Source organism: Papio anubis, chromosome 2, assembly GCF_008728515.1.
Source record: "Papio anubis isolate 15944 chromosome 2, Panubis1.0, whole genome shotgun sequence".
Taxonomy (NCBI): Eukaryota; Metazoa; Chordata; class Mammalia; order Primates; family Cercopithecidae; genus Papio; species Papio anubis.
This window is the reverse complement of record NC_044977.1, coordinates 161,982,602-162,008,734: the sequence shown is the minus strand read 5'-3', so window position 1 is coordinate 162,008,734 and position 26,133 is coordinate 161,982,602. Positions and strand designations below refer to the sequence as shown.

The 26,133-nt window shown below is 35.8% G+C and overlaps 1 protein-coding gene across 3 annotated transcripts in view; it reads left to right on the top strand.

Moving 5' to 3' along the window:
* The window catches only part of ANKRD28 (ankyrin repeat domain 28), a 190,118-nt gene that overhangs the window by 35,282 nt on the left and 128,703 nt on the right, over positions 1 to 26,133 (top strand). Inside the window, exon 2 of one of the 3 annotated variants that reach the window (XM_021934885.2) lies at positions 10,827 to 10,896. The exons of the other annotated variants lie outside the window; for them this stretch is intronic. Coding sequence (XP_021790577.1) covers positions 10,879 to 10,896 — 18 coding nt within the window. The 5' untranslated portion in view covers positions 10,827 to 10,878. The remainder of the gene's footprint in view (positions 1 to 10,826; positions 10,897 to 26,133) is intronic. 3 annotated transcript variants of the gene reach the window in all.

Genomic DNA, 26,133 nt, shown 5'->3' with positions numbered 1-26,133 from the left:
TGTGATGCAGAGAGTATTGGTAATGCAAATTTTACAACAGATAAACCAAGCATATCAAATCTGTTCTTGATTTTTCTCCTCCTTTTAACAGACAAGTTGGGTTATTTGATTGTTTTGTACTACTCCTCACTTCCGATATATCTTGGAGATCTTTTTCAGTGGGATGTGCATTGAAAATTTTGCTAGTGATTGCCAGTTGCAGAGAGGCTGTATCGGTGTATATTTCTACCAGTCTGTCCTCCTGCATCCTGGTCAACTTTGCATCCTGCCCTCTTTATTAGGAATGCCTTTTACCAGTGAGTTTAAAGCAACTCCTTGTTCTGTAAGAGTAAGTCTTTTGACATAGTGATACCTGATAGCAAGTGTGCACATGCACACACTCAGCACACCAATAATGTGTTTTATTATTTGTAAATATTTTCCTTGTGTTCATTTTTAGGCCTGGGCCTTCTGAGTCATCAAACTATCAGAGCTATTTTTTTCCCTAAGTTTTATTCTTTCTGATGCTAAATAGAATTGCTTTCTTAATTTCTTACTTTTGGATTGTTCATTGCTAGTATATAGAAAAGCAACAGATTTTGTGGCTTTATCTTATATTCTGCAACTTTGCTGAATTTGTACATTAACTCTGATAGGTTTTTTTTTTTTTTAAATTCTTGACCGGGCATGGTAACTCACACCTATAATCCCAGCACTTTGGGAGGCCGCGGTGGGCAGATCGCTTAAGCTCAGGAGTTCAAGACCAGCCTGGGCAACATAGTGAATCCCTGTCACTACCAAAAATACAAAAAACTAGCTGACTGTGGTGGCACATGCCTATGGTCCTAGCTACTCAGGAGGCTGAAGTAGGAGGATCACTTGAGCCCAGGAGGCAGAGGGTTGCAGTGAGCTGAGATAGCGCCACTGCATTCCAGCCTGTGTGACAGAGTTAGACCCCATCTCAAAGAAAACAAAACAAAACATTCTTTAGGATTTTCTATGTGTAACATCATATCTGCAAATAGAGATGATTTTTTGGTTTGTTTTACGACTTTCCAATTTGAATGGCTTTTATTTCTTACCTAGTTGATCTGGTTAGAACTTGTAGAACAGTGTTGAATAAAAGTGGTGAAAGTGGCATCTTTATCTCGCTTGTGATCTTAGGAAGAAAGCATTGAGTTTCTCAAGCTTATCTGTGATATTAGTTGTGGGTTTTTAAATAAATGTTCTTTATCATGGTAAAGAAGTTCCCTTCTGTGATGTTGAGTGTTTTTATCATGAAAACATACTGGATTTTGTAAATGCTTTTTCTCTACATCAGTTGAGATTATCATGTGTTTATTCCTTTCATTTTATTAATGTGTATATTAAATATTTTAAAGTGTACAACCACCCTTGCATTCCTGGTATAAGTCCCACTTGGGCATGGTCTATAATTCTTTCAATATGCTGCTGAATTTGGTTTGCTAGTATTTTGTTGAAAATTTTTATGTAATCATAAGGGATGTTAGTCTGTTGTTTGTTTCCTCATGATGTCTTTTTCTAGTTTTGTATGAAGTATCTAGTTTTGGTCCCAAGAAATGTGGATATTCAGTTGTCCTAGCACTATTTGTTGAAGAGTATTCAAGTGCTCCCTCTTTTTTTATTTTGAGAAGATTTTATGTTAGTTCTTTAAATTTTTGGTAGACTTCATCAGCAAAGCCATGTAATTCTAGGCATTTCTTTGTTGGGAGGTTTTAATTCTTGATTCAGTCTCTTTATTTGTTATAGCAGGGGTCCCCAACTGCCAGGCCACATATGGTCCGCCGCCCATTAGGAACCGGCTGCACAGCAAGAGGTGCGCAACCTTCAGGCGAGCATTACTGCCTGAGCTCTGCCTCCTGTCAGATCAGTGGCAGCATTAGATTCTCATAGGAACCCTATTGTAAACTGTGCATACAAGAGATCTAGGTTGGGCACTACTTATGAGAGTCTAATGCCTGATGATTTGAGGTGGAACGGTTTCAGCCCAAACCCCTACCCCATGGAAAAATTGTCTTTCACAACACCAGGCCCTGGTGCAAAACAAGGTGGGGGACCAGTGTGTTAGAGGACTGTTCAGTTTTCTATTTCTTGGGTCAGTTTTGATAGTTTATGTTTCTAGGAATTTGTCCATTTTGTATAAATAGTCTAATTTGTTGGCTTACAATTATAACCTTAACAGTAGTAACCTTTTATAAGGTCAGTAGTAATGTGCCTACTTTTGTTTTTGATTTTAGTAATGTGGGTCTTCTTTTTGTCAGTCTAGCTAAAAAGACTTATCAGTTTTGTTGATCTTTTCAAAGAACTAGCTATTTTCTATTTTAATTATTTTATTATTTAGCTCCAGAATTTCTGTTTATTTCCTTTCTGTGATTTCCATTTTTTAACATCAATATTCTCTACATCAGTATTCATTGGTGAGATGACATTCTGGTTCCCTTTAGTTCTTTGTCCAGGGTTTTTTTTTTGTTTTTTTGTTTTGTTTTGTTTTGTTTTCTGTGAGCATATTTAAGGCAGTTGATTTAAAGTCTTTGTCTAGTAAATCCAGTGTCTGGCCTTCCTTTGGGACAATTTCTATTAATTTCTTTTTCTCTTGTGACTAGGATATAGTTTGATCTTTATTTGCATGCTTCAAATGTTTTTGTTGGAAATTGGATATTTTGAATATTGTAGCTGGAGATCCAATTTTTCCCCCTCCCTGGGGATTGTTATTGCTGCTTGTTCTCGTGGTTGTTTAATGAGTCTTTTTAAACTATTTTTGTAAAGTCTGTGTTTTTCATTGTGTATGTCCACTGAATTCTCTGTTCATTCTCTTGGCGATCGGCTCTGATTTGGCAGAGGTTTTCCTAAATGCCTCCATCTCCCCCCAACAACTCCCCCAAAAAGCCCAAACAAAAACAGACTCTCCTAGATTTTAGAAATTGCTTCTGTGTTGGGGTACATAATGCTTAGCCAAGCTGCTTATAGTTCTGTCCTAGTCTTCACTTCTTGCTTGTGCAGAACTGAAAGATCAGCCAGAGGTGAAAGTTTAGGGTCTTCATGAGTCTTCTCTGAACATATGGCCAGTCCTGGACATGCATGTGGCCTCTAGGTTTCCTAGTGTATATGGGAGGTTTCAGAGCCTTTATTTTCGTATGCATCTGCTTCTCCAGCTTCTTCCTTCCTGGGTTTTTAGATGTTTATTGTTTGCCCCAGTTGTTACCTCTTACACACAGATGAGAGAGAGAGAAATGCTTTTGACAGACACCACTGGGAAAGATGCTTCAGTACTGGGAATCTCCAAGACTGGTGGAAAAAAGACAAGCCCTTGACCCAGTCCTTCAGGGAGCCACTACATAGTTCAAAACAAATAACCACAATTTTTTGAGAATAAGGTCCATATTAGTTTATCTGGTACCCACATCAGGAACCAAATGTGGGCTGATATCATGGATGCTGCCATGTAGGGGGAATTGGGAGTGGTATGCAGTAAATTAAAATTCCACAGCATTTTCCTATGAAAATCTAGCAGCATCTTTCTTCATTATGTGTTCCTCTGGTTGTTAAAAGGTTTTAATTGAATTCTAGAATTATGAAAATGTTGATTCTGGCTGTTTTGCCACCTGTTCATTGCTTTGTGAAGGGATGAAGTTTTGGAGTTCTTATTCTGCTATATGTTGTGATGTTATTCCTACTTTTTTGAGTGAGCTGATTTTAAGTAGATATAACGTTCATTATCTTGAGCCATTAAAAAGCCTAATTTGTTTAATATATTGTGTTTAAAAGTAAGGATTGTACATATTTACATTTTCTAAAAGATTAAGTGTTCAGATACTTGAGTATTCCTGTTAACATAGAGAAAAATACCATTTGTCTGTTGCTAACTAGTCATTTTATTCAAGTTGTTTCTGCCATATTTTAAGGAACGTACTACTAAGTTCCTTTTACTTTTTGTAGTAAGCTCACCATTCTAAGAAATCATTAATTTGGATCAGTCTTTCTCAAATGGGGACTATTATTGTTCTCCAGGGGACATTTGGCAATATCTGGAAATATTTCTGGTCATCACAATTTAGGGGGACGGGTTATGCTACTGGCATCTAGTGGGTAGAGACCAGAGATGCTGCTAAATATCCTACAATGGATAGGAGTAGACCCCATGACAGAGAATTATATGTCCTAAAATGTTGGTAGTGCCAACATTGAGAAACCCTGATGTGGATTTACTAGATCTAGATTTCCTTAAATTGGTTGATATATGTATTGCTATAAAGTTTAGTGACTAAATTTGGACCTAACCACTTTAACTTTTTCAGAATGAAGTGTCAAAAAAGGAAAACAGTATCATTTGTGAATAGAATAATAGGGAGATGTCAATCTAAAACTGCATTATTTTCTTTTTTTGTGATAGCATGATATAATTGAATTTCTTTAATTTTAATAATTGTTCAGTTTTGTCATGCAGAAAAGACATTAATGAGCCCCTGTGAATTAAGACCAATTACCAGCATTTTACCATTCCTCAATGTCTTTAGAGTATTTTGAAGCAAAATTAATTTGCGTTTCATTTTGTGTGTGTGTCAGATGTCTTGAAGGTTAGTTTGTTAGAATAGATCTAAACAGGATTTGAACATTGCATATGATTAGTTTCCTAAGTCTCTTTCTATACTAGGTTCCCCTTCTCTTTTAAAAAATGAATGTATTTATTGAAGAACCTGTGTCATTTGTTCTGTAGGATTTCCCACATTCTAGTTTAGCTGATTGTATCTTCATAGTGTCGTTTAACGTATTCCTCTCTTTTCTTGGTGAATCAGTAGCTTTAAATATTTGTTTAGATTCCACTGTTGTTTGTTTTTAAGACTGTCAGGTGTAATAAAGCAATTGTCAATATGCATATAGCCACCTATCACTTTATTCTGTATGTCATGTCTATTATAGGTTGATATATATGCATATATACACACATACATACATGTAGATAAACATACGTACATTACTGCACAAGTGGGCACATAACAAGTTGCTCTATTCCTAGTGATAATACCAGTCTGTGCAAATGTTGTCAACTTGATTCATCATGTTTCCTACCAACTTTTTACCTAATGTTTTCATTGGGGTTTGGCAAAAAATTATTTTTCTTAAATTATTTGGTCTGTAGTATCATGTGACCAAATTAATATTTTATGTACAATCATTGTATCTTGGTCATTTGCTTTTGCCTTTGAGGGAAGGGAATATTTTATTAACTCAGCTTGGCCAGTACAGTGCATTGCATGTGATAACCATGCCCTGTCATTGGTTCTAAACCTTAGCTCTGAATTAGAATCACTTCTTTAAAATTCTGAATTCCCAGGCTCCACCCCTAATGATTTCTGACTGGTTTAACAGCCTTTGTGCTGGAAGAAAACAGACTGGCAGAGTAAAATGTATCTGTTTCATACATTTTAGTAATTTATTGAGGAAAGCATTGTTTTTTGTAATTCTTAGTATTTAGTACATTGGTATGCATCTGATTCATCTGTGTCACTTGTAACAGGCAATTGTAGTTCATGATTTACAAGGAATACAAACTGTATAATGTAAAAATTGTCTCTTCCATCTCTATTCACATCAATCTCAAGTCATCTGGTTTCCTGTACTGTAGCCAACCAATATTATTTTGTTTATACCTAGAGATTTTATGACTATATAAGCAAATATCAGTTATCCTCATTTTCCAAATGAATTATCCAGTTGTTTCAGGATGATTTGTTGGAAAGATAATACTTTACTGTGTTGAACTGCCTTTGTACCTTTGTCAGAAATCAGTTGACTATATGTGTGTAGATCTATTTATGGAATCTTCTGTTCCATTCCGTTGAATCTATGTGTTTATTCTTACTCCAATATCACTATCCTTGCTTTCTTTTTTTCTTTTTTTTTTTTTTTTTTTGAGACGGGATCTTGCTCAGTTGCCCAGGCTAGAGTACGGTGACATGTTCTCAGTTCACTACAGCTTTAACCTCCCAGGCTCAAGCAATCCTCCCACCTCAGCCTCCCAAATAGCTGGGACTACAGGTGGGCACCATCATGCCTGCTTAATTTTTAATTTTTTTGTAGAGACAGGATCTTGCCATGTTGCCTAGGCTGATCTTGAACTCTTGGGCTCAAGCAGTCCTCCCACCTTATCCTCCCAAAGCGCTGGGATTATAGGCGTGGGCCAATGTGCCTGGCCTTACTGTAGCTCTCTAGTAGTATGAATCCCTCAATTTTAAATCATTTTCAAAATTGCTTTGGTTTTTCTAATTTCTTTTCCTTTCCATATGAATTTCACATCAGCTTATTGATTTCTGCAAAAAAGCCCACTGAGATTTTGACTGTGATTAGTTTTCACCTATAAATTAAATGAGGAAAAATTGACATTATAAGAATAATGAGTCTTCCCAACCATGAGCATGGTACAGTAGTTTCCCATTATCTACTGTTTAGCTTGAAACACCTGCAGTCAATTATGGTCCAAAAATATTAAAGTATCTTTAGAGAGACCACATTCATCTCACTTTTATTTTACAGTTTGTTATTAAAGTTGTTCTATATTAGTTGTTGCTAATCTCTTACTTTGCCTAATTTATCAATTAAACTTTATCATAGGGTATGTTTGTACAGGTTGAGTAATCCTTGTCTGAAATGCTTGGGACTAGATGTGTTTGTGATTTTAGAATATTAGCGTATATGTAGTGAGAGATCCTGGGGATGGGACCCAAGTCTAAACACAAAATTCATTTGTTTCATAATCTTATACATGTAAACCCAAAGGTAATTTTGTAAAATATTTTAAATTTGTGCATGAACCAAAGTTTCTGTTAAGTACTTATGTGTGGAATTTTCCACCTGTGGCATCATATGAGTACTCAAAAAGTTTCAGAGCATTTCAGATTTTGAATTGCCAGATTAAGGATGTTCAACCTGTGCCGGACAAAACATAGTATATATAGGGTTCAGTACTATTTTGGGGCTTCCATGGAGTGAGGGAGGGGTGGCATATATCCTCTGTGGATAAGAGGGGAGCTCCTGTATCTCTTTTCTTTATGTTGTCTTTGATGTCTTTCATCAGTATTTTGTAATTTTCAGCATACAGAGTCTGTGTCTATTTTGTTGAATTTATACCTTAGTATTTTTGAGTATTGGGGTATTATAAATGGTACTGCCTTTTGTTTTGATTTCCAGTTGTTGATTGGTAGTATGTAGAAGTAGCGATCATACTCTGTGACTTTGCTAAGCTTATTAATTCTAGGCACTTTTTAATAGATTCCATGGAAGGCAATCATGTTATCTGTGAATACAAGCACTTTTATTTCTTCCCTTCCAAAGTATATGTGTCTTATTCCTTATACCCTTATTGCAGTGCTCTTTCTTCAATATGATATTAAATAAGAGTGATAAGAGCAGACATTCTTGCTTGTATCTCATCTTAGGAAGAAATTAGTGGTTTCCTGGTAATTTTATATTTATTTAAATGTATAAATCTCAGTACAGTGATCACTGAGCAAAGGAATCTTATTTAATTTTATATTCTAGGTTGCACTCCAATTTTCCTTATAGGATTCATCAACTGGTGTATCTTGTGATTCCTAATGCACTGTATGTATGTATGTCTGTTTCCCTCTCTCACAGATACACACAGCAGACTTTTAGGAGAGCACTTATTGCACTGCTTTGTAGTTTACTTTTTATTTCTCTTTCTCCCTTATTAGAAGGTGAGTCCTTAGAGCAATAAGAAATGGTACCTACCGATAGCTCTGCGAACTTAATGTTGTGAGCAATTGATACTAGGTTGGACCATATGAAATTGCTGATGTTGGTTTATAACCTATGAAATTTTGTATCTAGTTGGGACAAAAACAAAAAAGGAAAAAAAAAAACCCCATAGTACTTCTGCTGACAAGATAAAATCATCAGTATGTGAAATGCTTGTGCCTGAGAAATTGTTCATCACTGTTATATATTAAGGAAAACCATAGAGGTGGACATACTGATGAAATGAGTGAGACACAGCCCCTACCTTAAAGGATGCTCACTCTGTGGAAGACTGGGCCTTTACAATATTCAGATGTGTGCTTTTGTTTTGGTTTTGTTTGGTTTTAGTTTTGTTTTCTTATAGAGACAGAGTTTTGCTCTGTTGCCCAGGCTGGTCTCGAACTCCTGAATTCAAGTGATCCTCTCACTTCGGCCTCCCAGAGTGGTAGGATTACAGGCATGAGCCACTGTGCCCACTTCCCTCCTCTTTCTTAATAGAGAGAAGGGTTTTCAGATGTGTTTTAACTCTGTGATTAAACTATGCACAATCTATGCACATATTTACTCTCAGTTTGGATCTACTCATCATCGTAGCTTCTTATCTCTCAGTGTCTTGGATTATAAGACAACTTTGGCAATAACGTCTATAAACAAATTGAGAAGATTGACATACTTTGATAATTTTGTATGAAAAGATGCTCTTATACATTTTTCAGTTGTTTCATGTAACTTAAACATTTGTTACTTAGCATCTAGTGGGTTAGTGTAGTAAATAAAGGGCATCAAACATTTTTCCCTTTGAAATAACTTTATTTCTATAGAACAGAACGACTTTAAAGCAGTCATAGTCATAGCAGGAAAAACTTTCTTACTTGAATTTTTCTGTGTAGTGTTTTTTTTAATTGTAAATTATAGGTGAAAAGACACTAGTATTTTTTATCCTTAGGCTGTTAACTTAAGCTGGTCTTAATGATCCCATGTTACAAATCAGGGAAAAGGAAATACATGAGAGATTTTGTGTAAGTTTCATGAAACCAGAAACTATTCTTGTGTTTACTGCTGTACTCCTTGCATTTAGCATATAAGTAGTCATTAACAAACAATTATTGAGTAAATATTTGTGGAGGTAGGAGGCTAGGCTAGGTGGATTTGGTTAAAGTAAGAAAATTAATTTTTTTATAAGATACGTAAATTTTAGTTAATACAATGAAAATCATTGCAATTACATGTTGCCTTATAAGCATCAAGAGCCATATAGTTTTTGAGGCAGTTTGTTTTGGTAAATGCTATAGTAACAGAAGGCTATTTTCAGTCAGTCAGAAATACACTCTTGATATTGTTTTGAGCTTGACTATTAATATAACAAGATTAAAACATAATTATGAAAACCTATAAAGCCTCCTCTTTTTGAAATCTTTGTTTAAAATACATGACTCAGGGAAGACATTAACTTTGTAAATGAACGTACTCAAGACATTAATTTTCTTTTATATTTACTGCCACCATATGGCAAACTAATTCTATTACCTTATCTGTTACATACTGTAGAACCTAAAATAATGTACCTTTAATATTTTCTGATGAGATTGATTTGTTCTTAAGTAATTTTGACAAGAGAAGAAATAACAGATTTTTATGTTTAGAATTATAACTGACCTTCCTCCAGCTATCCAAGGATAGTTTATGTCTTCTAACATTTTAGAAGGTGTTAATTACTACAACTGTAATTACTATAGCAAAGATGATTCTTTGTCATAGCATTGATGACGATTCTTTCAGAACAGTAAGAAATGTGTGGGTGGGTGCAGTGGCTCAGCACTTTGGGAGGCCAAGGCAGGAGGATCGCTTGAGCCGAGGAGTTTGGAACCAGCATGGGCAACACAATGAGACCCCCATCTCTACAAAAAAAATTTAAAAATGAACTGGGCAAGGTGATGCACGCCTGTGGTCACAGCTACTCGGGAGGCTGAGGTGGGAGGATCACTTGAACCCAGGAGATTGAAACTACATTTTGCGCCACTGCACTCCAGCCTGGGTGACAGGGCAAGATTTTGTCTCAAAAGAAAAGAAAACAAAAGAAATGTGGTTGGCCCCACACTTTTATGTAGGGAATGTAATTCTGACATTTCTTCTTTCTAGGTCATTGCACATGAGAATTATGACTCCATAATTTTTTAGGCCTAATTTTATTTATGTAAAGACAAGCCATTTCACTAAAATTAACTTGTGGAATTTTATTTTTTATCTTGGGAAAAGTATTATATAAGGATATGTAATATTCTGAGAAAAATTATTATGTAAGAATTTAAAAATAGAAGCAACCCAAATATTTACTCTTAGGAAATTAAATATAGTATTTTTGAATGGAATGTCGTATTCACGGTGTTGCAGAATATTTAAGGTCCACATTGGTAAGTGAGGAGTGATGGAGAGAAGCCAGTTACTAAATAATATGTATATATTATTCTAACCTTTAAAAAAGTATATATATATATATACTTTTTATATATAATATATATATAATTACCAGTTTTCTTTGAGAGATATTACAGTGATTTCTTAAATTTATGTATTACTAAAATGAGTATGTTCTACATATTCAGAAAGTGTATAGATTGAATACTTTAAACTTTTCATAGGCAGTTTCTTAAATCAAGACATCCCCATGGGTACATAATTACTGATTAGTAAGTAACTGAATATATTATTAGTGAATATATTTGAAAAGTTTGTGTGTGTGTGTGTATGTGTGTGTGTGTGTTTAAGACTTATGAGGATGACTTGTTGCTGCTAGCAATTCTAAGAATCAAACACCACTTTTTAAGTCTCTTCTGGGAAGCCAATTCTTTTAATATATAAAGAAAGCCTTTAAAAAATGTTTTGTTACACAGATTAGTATTTTTTTCTTGATAGAAGGATAAAAGTAAATTCTGAATTAATAAAATCCAAAGTAAGTTTTTGAATATTATCCAATAATTCAATGTTTTGTTAAGGTACTACTTATTTATAACATAGCCCTTAATTTCTAGGATCAGCATATTCTTTCTTTTGATATCTGTTTTCTGCTACAGGCCTGTGATTGGAATTGAAACAGTACAACTGCCTCCACCAGAGGAAAATAGTATGGGAATTCCTATTATGGTAGGTTATTTTCTAGTAGTCTCTTGCAGTAATATAGGCAGCTCTTGTAATTTTTTAGTTTGTTGCTGTTTAAGCCTCCTTGTAACTTAGCGTTCATACATAACTGTATATGAGTAAAGTCCGTTGTTGTAGAAACATTTATAGTAGTGGGCCCTGTGTTAGTGGAAGATTTAGTATAGCAGTTTTATAATTCAAATGAATTTTCAGTGGAGGGGGCTTATAAATCTAAGATCTCTGTCATGGAGAAGAAAATATTATATTAAACAGCTGAAAATAATGGTATTGCAACTAGTTTTATTTTGTCCTGAAATAATAAATTACTAAAATTCAATTTAGTAATATATTACTAAATATTAATAAATGTATTAGTAAATACAATTTATTACTAAAATTCAAACCAAAGATTTGAAACCTTTAGTAATTTATTACTGAATTACCTTTGGTTTAGATGTATGCATCCTTTTGCTCATAGCTCATTCTGTTACATGTTAAATGATTGTGGTGCACACTTTAAACATTAACAGCCATTCAGTAATCACTGGGGAACCTCAATTATTTGAGTGACTCCTATGTTTTCATGAAAGTAGTTTTTAAAAAATCTCATAACCTCCAGGTGTGTTGGACTGCAGGCACTAGTGAAGATAGGGTAAGCTTGTTTGATATCATTGGTGGTATTTGTTAGGCTTCTTATTTCAGATTCAAACATATTTAAGTATTTTTTAGAGTATAAAAGGAGAAAATTATGGCCCAGTAATTGATTTTTTTGCCATTACCAAGGTGCAACATGCTGTACTTTTTGTTAAATATCTTATGATCCCAAGCAGTAATACCATTTGATATCAAGTTGACTTGATGTAAAGTTGTTTCAGAACAAAGAATCACCCTTACTGGGTTTCTGTAATAATTTGTTTTTAGTTTTATTAAAGTTTTGGGGTTTTGTTTTTTGTTTTTTCCTTTGCAACGAGGTCTCACTGTTGCCCAGACTGGAGTGCAGTGGCATGTGATAAGGGCTGACTGCAGGCTCAACCTGCCGGGCTCAAGGGATCCTCTCACCTCAGCCTCTTGAGTAGCTGGGACTACAGGTGCATGCCACCATGCCCGATTAATTTTTGTAGTTTTAGTAGAGATGGGGTTTCAGCATGTTGCCCAGACTGGTCTTGAACCCCTGGGCTCAAAAGTGAACTGCTCACCTCAGCCTCCCAAAATTATATTAAACTTTGTAATTAAAAAAAAAAAAAAAAAAAGGAGGTGATTAAAAAGCTGTTATGTTGGAAACTGAAGATTTTATTCATCTGTTTTCTGATAGGATAGGAGTAGATTTATTGGGAACACACTGTTTACCTGATTTTTTTCCTTCAAATTGGAAGTAAATATGGTCACGTTCAAGATTCATGTTCCCTTTAGAAATTCTGAATTCTTTATGAAATATCTGATTGTGAATCTTTACCTGGCCCTTTTCAGGAAGGTCTAGATTACCTACCAATGATCACCTTTTAAAAAAGTACATAGAATGACTTATTTGTTGTTCTGTGGAATGGTTGTTGGTAGCTAGAGTTCCACTGGAAATTCACCCCCTCACACACTTTTATAAACCATTTTCTAGCCTGTGACTTAATAAAGGCTTTGGATGAATTTTAACAATGCCCCTCTCCTACTTCTGTTCCCAACCAAGCATTTGGATAATTGGTAGGCAAGACAGAAAAACAACAACAAAATGCCAACTTAATATAGTAAGGTTTGATTAAGAAAATGGCAACAAATAGGAGATACCCTCAATATTATATAGCCAGTTTACCTTTTCTTTCCTGGAATGTGTGTGGGAGAAAAGGCAGAGTCAGAAATCATTTAGCTAATACGGCTTTTAATAACTGTATAAATTGTAATTATCATCTTTTACCACTGGATGGTGCTTTTGCATTGGTTACTGCAAACCCTTTCTAAATCTACATAAGGGCACCATTTGAAAATTCATTTAAAAAACAGTGAAATTAAGATAGTGGTATAGTTTCCCATATCAGCCTCCTGAGTAGCTGGGACTATAGGTGTACACCACTGTGCCCAGCTCTATGATGCCATTTTTGCTTATCACCTTAGAAACATTTTATTGTTGTTTTTGTTTTGCCAGAGTCTCACTTTGTTGCCCAGGCTGGAGTGCAGTGGCACAATCTCAGCTCACTGCAACCTCAGCCTCCTGGGTTCAAGCAATTCTCCCACCTCAGCCTCCTGAGCAGCTGGGACTGTAGGTGCTCACAACCACGCCTGGCTAATTTTTCTATTTTTAGTAAAGATGGGGTTTTGCTGTGTTGGCCAGACTGGTCTTGAACTCCTGACCTGAAGTTATCCACCCACCTCAACCTCCCAAAGTGCTGGGATTACAGGCATGAGCCACTGTACCTGGCTTAGAAACATTTTAAATGTATTAATTTTTTAGGTGGTACTATCATTTACATGGCATCTATAGAAAACCACAGTTTCTTAATTTATAAGGTTGAAATAGAGATTTTTAAAAAATTGTCCCTGGCCAGGCGCAGTGGCTCACGCCTGTAATCCCAGCACTTTGGTAGGCTGAGGTGGGCGGATCATGAGGTCAAGAGATCAAGACCATCCTGGCCAACATGGTGAAACCTCGTCTCTACCAAAAATACAGAAATTAACTGGGCGTGGTTGCGTGCGCCTATAGTTTCAGCTACTTGGGAGGCTGAGGCAGGAGAGTTGCTTGAACCCAGGAGGCGAAGGTGGCAGTGAGCTGAGATTGTGCCACTGCGTTCCAACCTGGGCAACAGAGCAAGACTATCTCAAAATAAAGAAAAATTGTCCCTGGTAATTATTTTGTCTTTTCTCCTATCTAGTAGCTGCTCAAACTCCTTTCACTGAAGCCCTTTTATTTCACAAATACTATTTTCAAATTCTACTTTTTAAGCTACCAAATGACTTTTTGTTAGGGACCCTACTTAAATGAGTTGAGTACTTAAGTCTATAGAGTTTATTTGTGATTGTAACAGATTATGGAGGTCTTAATTCAAGGAAATAATCTCATCTAATAAAGCATTCTCTTATTCTTTTAAAGATCAAAATAAAACAGACTCTAGAATAGCAGTGTCCCTTAACAACTTACTCTGAGACCTTGTTTCTCCAGTCTGGTGTGCTATTATTTCCTTTTCTGTTCTTTGTAGGGCTATTTAGGTAAAAATAAAGTCATAAAAACAAGCATCTTAAACTACCCTTTTCTGTAGTCTGCTCATTTGCTATTTTATAGCTTTCGAGTTATGAATTTAGAGGGGATTGTAACTCAGCAAGTTTAAAGTCACTCAGTAGGTTTGGTTTGCCTTTGAGGCTCAGGCTCACGGGAGTTATGGGGTAAATGACTTTGGCTGTGCAGGTTTGCTTCTTGGCAGTGAGTCTTCACATAGGCAGTGTTCAAGTTTTGGTCTTAACTCTTAGAATGTGAACTTTGTCATGTGACCGCTCTAGGCCTTATTTTTCTTACCTATAAAGTCGTGATTTTCTTTAGCAAATAAGGATCATGGCTAAGGACAATGTTACTTGGGGGAAAAAAAAAAAAAAAAAAAAGGAGAGAACAAATTACTCATAATCCCGCCACTGACCTAACTCATCTAGTGTTGATGCTAAAAATGAAAAAGAAAAAAACCTCTTCAATTTAACATAATTAAGATTATTTTGTATATACTGCAGTGTTGTATTCCATATAACATTTTTTAGTATATCCCATGTTTTAGAAATTCTTTAAAGATTTTATTTTTAAATATTAGATAGTTTCACTGAGTGATATATATATTTTAAATCATTTTGTTGTTCAACATTTAAATTTTCAATCTTTTGTTGCAAATAATGCTTCACTGAAATCTTGATATGTAAATTTTTATAGGCCTCATATTATTTTCTTATGTCTCAATTCCTGCAAGCAGAAATGCTAGCTTAAAGTTTGAAAGACTTATCGATGATATTGATAGCTATTGGCAGGTTTTTCTTTTCTCCCAGAGAAGTTGTCCCAGTTTACTGTTTAACCATCCTACATGGCCTCTGGTTTAAACTAATTGTGATGGCCTACTAACTGTTTTCTCTGCCTTTAGTATCGCCTTATTTTTAGATAATCCTGACACTGTATCCACAGTGAGTTCTTTAAGATACAAGTCTTATTTTATAATTTTTTGGCTTGAAATTCTGTAGGTTAAAGTGTATTTACTTTGTGTCATTCAACACCCTTCATGATCTTGCTGCTGTCTAATTTTCCACCTTATTTTATGCAAACCTACTATACATTTTGTGGATGAGGAGGTGGGAGGGGGATGTGCTAGGCAGAGGAAGCAGCATATGCAAGGGCATAGCTGCATAAAGTGGCATGCTATATTTGAATTGCAACAAGCACATTGGTATATGTGAAAGTTAAAGGCAGGGTGGTAGAAGTCTTTAGTATAGCATACTCAAACAAAATTTAGTTGACTAAATAAAAGTAGACAACATTTTATCTATGATTTAGAAAAGTAACTGGCGGTGTAGAGAATTGTTAATCAGGACTTTTGGTTACAAATGACAGAAATCCAACTCAAATTGGCTTAAATGCAAAAGTATTTCTACTGGCCAGGCAAGCAGAGCTAGATCCAGGACTTGGTGACAGTGGGTTTCCCATCCTCCCCCATTCTTTCATTCCTCCTATGAGCAGTTTTTGCTTACTGGGATTGTGTACTCATAATCCCAAAAGAAAAGAGAGTATTTTTCCCTGATAGCCTTGGCAGGAAAGTGAAGTCCTAAGGAAGACATTGTCTAGTTTCAGTCATGTGCTCTTTCCTGGATTAGACATGTTGGTAGGGGTGAGTAGTACTCTGGTCAGGCTTGGGTTTCTTGTATGTCTGAGGACCAGAGGCTCTCCTTAAAGGAAAGGATTTGTGTGAAGTACCTGTGTCTGCTACAAGGATGTATAGAACTAGAAGGAGAGTCAACATTTGAGAGACTAGTTAGGAGGTAGTTATGATAGCTTAGGTGAGACTGAAGTGAGTTTGAATTAGGTCACTCTGAAGAAAGAGTTTAGGAAGACTTTATGTAAAATGCATAGAACTTGGTGACTGACAAAGTGGGAGATGAAGTAAGGGAAGGCTACTGTGTGGGTTGGGCTACTTTGTACATGGTGATGCCGTTACTATTAATCAATGTGGGAATTCAGAAAAAGAACACTTTGGGGAAGTGGACTACAGATGATAAGTAGAATTTTGACATGAGATTGTCCAAAAAGAGATTAAAAGGAGCTGAGGGAAAAACAACAACAACAAAAAAACAGTATTTTAAACTATGGGTAGAAGAAAAACCAAGTGAAAGGGACCAGAAAAGCTGGAAATATTATGGAAGCAACAAGAAGAGAGGTTATTAAAGGTCATTGCTGCCCAGTATTGTAGAGTAGTTGAGAATAATGATGATTTTGTAATAAATTATCATTGGTGACCTTGGAGCAATTTCATTTGATTGGTGGAAAGCTAGATTGCAGTGGGTTAAAACAGTTTAAAATAAACAGAAAAAGGAGTGGTAGCTTCATAAGGAGTCAGGAAGGCCTATCTTTCTATAGGCCAAAATAAAGGAACAGAAGGTTAAACCAAAGCTATGTAAGAAAGGAATCAGAATTGAAAAAGTAAGGTCTATTAGAAGATAGAGTCTTGAATGAACCTTTTCCTCTACAACTGCAAGGTCTTCCCATTAGACTGCAAAGTCATGAATATTTGACACCTGAAGTGTAAGAAGTACTTAATAAATGAAAGATGACTTGAATAAATGAAAGATCATAGAGGAAAAGTTGAAAATACAAATATGTTTGGAGATAAAGCAGAGGGAAGTTGATAGGATTCATCTTTGTTTTCTTTTTTCCTCTCTGAGGTAGAAAGCCAGGGGATAAGGCCTCTCCAGCTTAACCTTAAAGCATTGCTGTGAGGAACCAATGGGAGGATCGATGTGAAACATTCTTAAACTGGAAGGTATCAGTCAAATGGAAGGAAGTAATACTTCATTTCTGGCATCTTAATTTTGAATAGGACTTCAAATCAGTTGATATTTGGTTCTCACCAGCTCAAAAACCCTATTTGTTTCCTTAACAACTGCTAATTTAACTTCATTTAGGTGTGTGATGTGTGGGAAGAGCTAACCTTTGGAGACAGATGGGTCTGGGTTAGAATCCAGTTTTCCCTACTGCTTAGCCTTGTGATTTCCAGTATTTAATTTCTCCAACTCAGATTTTTATCTGTGAAATTGGGATTAAAAACTAGTTTGCAAGCCTGTTGTTAGAATTAAGTGAATGTACACATAGTAGCTATTCAAGTTACCTGGGATGTTCATCCCTGCCCCATGTGAGTAGCCAACCTTGTTATGCCTTCAGACTAAAAAATGCCAGATAAAAGTATTATCTTATATTGAAACATTTCATCTTCCTGTTGGTTATTATTCATCCATTTAGCTTTTTATCTCTAAAACTGTGTAATTGTCTTCACAGTGACAGTACTTCAAATATTTTAAAGTTTTCGTGTTCTCCCTGATTCCTTTTCAAACATATCTTCAGCTTTATCAACCCTTTATGACATGGTTTCTAGATTATGCATTATACTGGCTGCCCTTCTTGAATGTATTCTAGTTTCATTACTCTAGTGGTAGTCTGCCCAGTGTCTATTGATTAGCCTTGCTTTTCATAGAGAAGGAAGATGAGATTAATAGGAAACGTTTTGGAGATAAAACTGTCATTTTAACAGGTCAAAATTAAGGTGTATTTTACTATTTCATTCTAAAGTATTCTGTTTTCTTATGTTTGACATTTTTCTTGTATGTCCATGGCGTTTATAAAATGATTTCCTTCAGTGTTTTAAGGTTAATTACTGATTATTTTTTTCCATTTAAAAATATCTTTAGAGCCTGCAAAGTGTCTTCCAGTACAAGTGTGTTGTGATTAATTCATAATGGTGGGAAAATTAAACTACTGTAAGAAAACGTCAAGGTTGAATTTTTCTATGTAATACATAGCATACTGTTGGTTGTCTACTGACTGGCAATTACCCTCTTTCTTCTGGCGTGCTTACCAACCCAGTTTTGTTTGTATGTCCACGTCTATCCCACATCACTTGGGGAAATCCTGAATATTGTAAGCTAATCAGGGTAATCCTATTTGCCTAGTAGTGATTCGTTTGGGAAGGGACATGTGATCAAAGCCTGGTCCTTTGCATTTCAGGGAAAGTCAGCTTGTGGGGCTTCTAGGAGTCTTCCTCATACCTGAAAAGGGAGACACAGAAGGATATTCCCACTTCTACTGCATGACAGTATGTGTTAATAGGATCCCATGAAGTATAACAATTAACATGTGACTATGAAGGGAGTTATCCTAAGGTTCTTGCTGAGTGTGACAGAAGGAAAAGCTGAAAGGAGCCTAAGTCATATGTGATGGCACTGGATAACTGAATCGATCACCCTAAAGCCACCTTATTTTAATTCTTGATGTTTGTGATGATAATCCCTTTGTTTAAGCCAGTTGAGAGTAATATGTTATTTTATAAATTATTTTTGATTTAGGATAGCCCTAATATTAACAAATGTATTTAATATTCTATTACATAGAACATAGACACTGGTGGAAGGCCCATTAAGATGCCATGATGAGGCTGGGTGCGGTGGCTCACGCCTGTGGTCCCGGCACTTTGGGAGGCTGAAGTGGGCGGATCACGAGGTCAGGAGATCGAGACCATCCTGGCTAACACGGTGAAACCCCATTTCTACTAAAAATACAAAAAATTGGCTGGGCGTGGTGGCGGGCGCCTGTAGTCCCAGCTACTCGGGAGGCTGAGGCAGGAGAATGGCATAGCCCGGAGGGAGGAGCTTGCAGTGAGCCAAGATCGCACCACCGCACTCCAGCCTGGGCGACGAAACGAGACTCCGTCTCAAAAAAAAAAAAGATGTCATGATGAGCTGGACGTGGTGGATCATGCCTGTAATCCTAACACTTTGGGAGTCTGAGGTGGACGGATCACCTGAGGTCAGCAGTTCAAGAGCAGTCTGGCCAAAATGGTGAAACCATGTCTTGACTAAAAATACAAAAATTAGCTGGGTGTGGTGGTGTGCGCCTGTAATCCCAGCTAATCGGGAGGCTGAGGCAGGAGAATCACTTGAACCTGGGAGGTGGAGGTTGCAGTGAGCCAAGATCGTGCCACTGCACTCCAGCCTGGGTGAGAGTGTGAGGCTGTGTCTCAAAAAAAAAAAAAAAAAAAAAGATGTGATATTTTGTCGTGAGCATAGCTGCCTTCTAAGAGGTGATGATGAGTGTCTAATTTTAAGATCAACTATATTGGGTTGAAAGTTTTATAAGTAGTCTTACAAAACAATGTTCTAAATATAAAACACAGACACACACACAAAAATTCTACGATAGAATAACTGATAGCAGATTTAACAACCTAGTTAGGAATGGGCTAATTATCTTCTTCCCATTTAAGAAGTTCAGAATTGTCTACAGCTAAAGGAATTGACATTGTTTTACTCTGAATTAACATTGTTACAAGCATGGCTTTTTAAAAGTTTATCAAAAGCACGAAAATTTATGTATAAAAGAAACTCCACACCTGAAACACATTAGAAACATACCTTCCTTCTTTCAACAATAGAAGTTGCTATGTAATATTACAGCACTCTTTGATAAAAGGAACTAAAACTATTTGAGTCATAACTTGAATTTAAAAATAGCTATGGTCAGTATTTTTGTCTCCACTCCAATATGGTTCAGAAAGACATGAATCATTTTTTTTAAAGTATTTCTCAAATCATAGCCACTTTGAAACGGAAGTGATGTATATAGTTGGGTTCAGTTTGTTTGTGAAATAACGAATGTACACTTCAGATACTGATCTTACTGTACTTTTGGGAATTCTTTGGACATCTCACATAGTTATTGCTTATAAAGGTAAACATTGTGTAACCATAGCAACTTATTTTTAAACTGAAAATTTTCTCCCTTCAGCTTTTAAAGTGCAATAACTTCATACTACATTTACTCTGGTGTCACCACATTGTAAAAACCAGAATGAATTGCACATAATCTTTCCTCAGTCTTTTTTAAAGAAGGGCAAAATTCAGCCTGTTTAAAATAAAAATTTTACACTCAACTGATTTTAATATGAGGGCTAAGTTGTCTTTGATACAGCTGCTGAACAATAATTAACTTTGCAAATAATAATGTAGTTAGATTTCAGAGAATGTGTTTATCCTTGGCCTGATAGAACATAAGTCATATGTCAGAGATACTACTCATCACAAATCTTAGCTAAAAATTTTACTAATCAGATTGACAGGGATATTTTATATCACAACTTTAAAAAAAGACCTCTAAAATGATGAGTCCTTTTCCTTAACTTCTGACGGCTTCTCAAGGTAATCAAAATTATGAAGAAAATAACCTAACTTGTAAAAACATTACTTAAATGCAGTACTACATACTTGCTAACAGAGTAGTTTTACTCCCTTTCTTCCTTAGTTTTGGCATATTAGGTGTATTCTAGAAAACTAACCTGTGTTCGTTTGGCCTGTTAAATGTTTTACTTACATTCTTTTGGAAGCAAGTAATTATCTTAAGGCTGAAATCTAAAAATAGTCATCTAAATATTGATTTAAACCTTAAGTTCATATGTGTAACTCTTGAATCTACACTTAGAAAAGTCAGTGAAACTCTGTTTTCGTAAGTACGTGGTACGTAAGTACATGTGTGTTGGGAGGAGGAAAGAGAGCAAAATCACCATTCTTCTAGTCCCCCATTATAGTGTTAAAATGTTACTTCTCTGCCTAGCTCTAAAAACCTTCCTTTCTTTGAGACACCTACCATTTGGCTAGGTGATCCTTCTATTTCTTGTTGCTATCATCTGTGAAATCTCATTCCCCAGTTCTACATCTGTATCATGTTTGTCTGTCATCTAGGTGATTTCATTTCTTTGTAGATGACATTTAGAACATACTTAACTATTTAACAACCTCCACACCAGCAGTCATCTGTACTTGGCTGTAACCACCTCTACTTGGCTCTAACCACTACAATGACCACATCCTACAATTTGTCTCATCTGCTGTAATTACCTTTGCTTCTGTATGTTTGTTCTTATCTGTTCTAGACACCATGAGCCAGGAGCCATTGCTTTTAACTGCTCAGCACTCACTCATACTCATTTTTAACAACTAGATATTATAAATGATAGTTTAAAATCTTCAGCCATTTTCTGAAAAATGTGATAGAGTTTTTATATGGAATGTTCTAACTAACAGACCATTGATTTCTTTGAGAAAACACCCTTCCTATAAATTAAAGGAGGAGCAAAATAATGAGGTTTGTGGAGAGTTTTATTAAAATATCCCTTTTTTTAGAGAATGGACAGTTAGAAGGTATCTGTATATGTCAGTTACAATTAATAACTTCATATGCTACACTTTTTCCTGTGATGGACTTGGTGGCAGGGTATAGTCTATATCTCAGCCTTCAGTGTATACTGTCTTTTACTATCTTTTGTGTCCTTATCTTGTACTGGTTAGATTTTTACATGTATGACATAATACCCTATTTAAGTTGCATAAGGAGTTTGAAGGTGGTATATGATACCTTATGATTCCTTTGGCATAGTATGTATAGTAGAGATATGAATGTTTAATATTTGTTGAATCAGTGCTGTGGTCTTTTTGGTGAGTGTTTTAAAAAGGTATTCTTGCCAAAAGATTTTTAGATAATTTCAGTGTACTGGACTGAGTAGAATTGAGCCAGATCTCACTATTCTTTATGAATTTTTTTATATTCACCTAGTTGTAGGCAACATTTCATTTCGAAGTCATGAGGGTAGATGCTAAGATATGGGCTCTGTATTAAGTTTAAAACAGACTTTGACAACATGAAATGGACCTTAGATATTGATGTAACAAGTCGCATTCTTCATTGTATAAATTTGGAAACTAAAAAAGTCCCAAATTGCTTAAACTCCATAAGCAGTGGTTGCTTAAGTCCAAAACCTGGGAGGTTTGTGGTTATCATCTTTTCCATCACCCTTACATCCAGTCTGTTAACATGTCTTATAAATCCTATTTCTAAAATATATTTCTTTCTTTTTTTTAAGATGGAGTCTCACTCTGTCACCAGGCTGGAGTGCAGTGGTGCGATCTCAGCTCACTACAGCCTCCGCCTCCCAGTTTCAAGTGATTCTCCTGCCTCAGCCTCCTGAGTAGCTGGGATTACAGGCACACACCACCACGCCTGGCTAATTTTTGTATTTTTAATAGAGATGGGGTTTCACCATGTTGATCAGGCTGGTCTCAAACTCCCGACCTCGTGATCTGCCCAGCTTGGCCTCCCAAAGTGCTGGGATTACAGGCATGAACCACTGTGCCCAGCCTCTAAAATATATTTCTATCTCTCCATCTATATGGTCATGTCCTAATTCAGATCATCCACTCTGTTGGATTACTGCAGTAGTCTCCTAACTAGTCCTTTGGCTTCCATTCTTCTACCCCTTTAATCCATTCTTCGTATCAAAGCCACATAATGTTTTTAAAGCAAAAGCAAATCATGACTTCCTTAATACAAATTTTAATGAGTTCTCAATTAATAAAAAATACAAACTTTATAACTTAGTTTACAAGGCCTCTCTATCACATGACCATACCCACTTCTCCAACTGCATATGATATTGTCCCTCATGATTGCTTGCCCAGCCACATGGGCCACCCATTAGTTCCTTGTCTTTCAGACATTTTTTTAATTCGAGAATTTATCACAGTTGGAATCATATGGTATTTATTTGTGTGTATGGTTCATTAGAACAAGGATTGACTATTCATAATTTTGTTTTCTCAGCTTGGCACAAAGACTGGCACATAGTAGATGAATACATACTAGGTGAATGGATGGGGCAGATGAGTGAGTGGCTGATTAAATGTTTCTGAGCCTCTGTTTCCCATTTAGAGATTTGATAACAGTACCCCATCCAAATGGTGGCTGAAGATCGTTGAGAATATTTGTGGTAACTGTTTCCACCTCTTTCTCTCTCCTCTAATTGTCCTTAGCTTATCCAGGAAAATATGAATTATTTTCCAGCAGATTTCTGGTTATTGTTTCTAGTATAATATGTTACAGCTCAAGTTTCTAACTCATTTATTGAAAATTTAAGCAGCTACATTGTACTGGAGTATGGATGTTGGAAGAACAGGGCTGGAAGGATATATGCCCACTCATAGATAGTTAAAGGAAGAGTAAGATTATCATTTAGAGTTAGGCTCAGCTCCAAGTACCAGAGATGCAAAATTACAGTTTCTTAAACAAGGCAAGACTTTTTATTTCTGTCTAACATAAAAGTCAGAAACTAGACAGTCCAAGGCTTGTATGGCAGTTGTGTTTGGCAAAGTCCTCAAAGATCCAGCTCCCTTCTAGCGTTGTTGTTTCACTACCCTAGACTATGGTCCTTGTTTGGTTTAAGATAGTGGCCAATCATCTTTGTTCCAGGAAGCAAGCTGAATGTGCTAGTTGATCTTTAAGAAAGTTTTCTGGAAGGCAAACAACACCTGTACTTAAAATTTTGGTCAGACTTTTTCATGTGACTCCTAGCTACAAGAGAACTGAGAAATGTGGTCTTTATTATGTGAGGCTCTGTACTTACCTAAAGCTGGAATGGAAGCCTGGAGGAATGGACACAAAATACAGATCTTTTCAGAAAACACATGTAATATTAATATGTGCTAACAATCTGCAGTGTACAGTACTACTAATATTGGAAGGGTTAACAATTTATTACTTATTACCAGTGTAACGTACCAGTGGGATCAAACCACTTGAGATCGTCAAATAATATTGGTTATTAGCCATTTTGGCATTATGACTACATAAAAATTAAATAAGTGGCCTGGATCATAAATATGTTACCTGCAGAGAGTTAAATCTGATCTATTATGAGGATTTTGAGTTGTGTTTTAAATATTTAGTAACTTTCTTGCAGTGGCTCTAATAATCATATAGATAATTGCATAGATTCTGGCCTGTATAGCCTGGAAAGCAGCTATTCCTTGATTTCTCACCCCTCACCCTCTACCTCATTTTCTTTTAACTCTATTGATAAGACTTTTTTTTCCTAAAGTATATGGATAGATGAGGCATAGCTCAAGAAGATTGGTGAGGATTCTTGATCTGCCAGAAATGTTTTCTGAAACATTGTTTGAACCCACTTCCAGACCAGGTTGTTACTTGGCACAGAGTAGTCAGTTAATATACCCTGGTATTCTATTCTGTGATAATATGGAGTTCACAGATGTGTAAGATAAAAGGTGAGGTTTAGGTTGGATCTTGATGCAGAAAGGAAAAATCATTTGTGTCAAAAAAAAAAAAAAAAAAGAAATTCTGGCATGACAATTAGGAATCCAAAAATTATCTTCCAGTGATTTAATGTTTTTATAATCAGTAAAAAGGTTTAAGCCAGCTTTACCATTATGTGATTCTATTAATAGTAGGAGTAAGCTCTTGATAGGATACATTTTAGTATAAAGAATAGAAGGATTATAAAGCTGTCAGAGTTGAACTTGTTAGCTTATTAAAAACTTAATTTAAGGCCTAAAAAATAAGTACCAAAGAAAACAACCACATCCCCTTGATATTTCTCTAAGTGGAAAAAAATGTTGAACTTAGTTTGCACAATCTTTATCAGTCATTTTTTTTTTATCAGAAGTACTTCTCTGTTTCGAATTTCTTAAATATTCACTTGTCTCCTTTTCCTTTAAGATGTGAGTTCCTTGAGGATAGGAGCCTGTCTTATTCAATAGAAGACACAAAACTGCTGCTAATTTAAATAATTTAAAAACTGACATATTTCTCTGTGTATTTTTTATCTGCTTTTGAATTTATAATATACCTGGGCTAGTACTTCCTATCCTTTTTCCCAAAGGAATTTTACAGTCCCTAAACTGTAAAATCTAGTGAAGGTAGAAGAATGGAAAAACCTGGTAGTCTTTCTCGCCTAAGTTTACTGCTCCCTCTCCCCAGTTAACACTTAGTATGTGCTTGTCTAGTTACTAGAGTCTCAAACGACCTTTCAGCAGACTCTCAAGAGACCACTGAAATGTTTGGGGACCTAGCAACTGAATGGGATCTCTAGACTTTAGTCTGAATTACCTCATTTGTACTGGGTCGAGGGGAGGAGGAGTTTAATAGCCTTTGATCCACTCACTGGCTTCACAAGAGATATCATTCAGCTATCCCAAATATCCATAACAATAAGGTTATCTTGTTTAGATTTCACAACACTATGAAGTAAATTCTGTTAATGTCATTTAATAGATGTTAAAATGAACACAGAGAAGTTACTAAATGAGTAGCCCAGGATCCCAGAATTAGGTTAGCGGGAAGCCTGGATTAGAACTTCAGACAATTTGACTACAAAATAGCCTACATTCTCAAGCACCGTACTATTACTCTATTTCTCCTAGATAAAAATCTCTGCAGGTTATTATTTTTCTTATGTAAGTGTCAAGAAATTTAGGCTCAGGGAATTTAAGTGGTTTGCCCAAGGACACAGCTAGGAAATGATGGAATCAGAATTGAACTTCAGATGGAATGACTCCTGAGCCCTTAGTTTTAACCATCACCCCATACCTTTGTGTGGTATCCCATCAGCTTCTGAAATTTTAATTGTTCACTTATTAGAGATATGAAACTCACTTTGTTGCACCTTAATGCCTCCTATATTTTCTGGTTAAAATATATGTATACCAACACACCCCCACTATTCTTGTTTATAAATCTCCCACCCTTCCAGAGTCTTGTGACATTAGAATTCATTTCAGTGGAATTATTTATAGGTGGAAGGAAACAATATGTGTGTAACACAGTCCCTGCCTTCAAGGAGTTTGCTTTCTGGTTGGAAAAGACCTAAGTATGGAGGTTGACGTAAAACAAGAAACAGGATGTACCTGCTTAAGTCTAAGTAGGTGAACTTAGGTACTAGATACTTTGGAACAAGTTAAGATTGTTAAGATAAAAAGAGATTTTGCTTTGGGGGCCTGAGAACCCTGAAGATGAAATACAGGATATTATTACTATAGTTGTTTCGCTTTCAGGTATTTCAAATATTAAGGTATTTTTGATTCAGCTATGTGGAGATGGATAACATAATTTATGTTTAATATTTACATACCTTTAATTTGGCTTAAAAGTATTTTATATATTTTAAAATATAATGAATTGTTAGCATG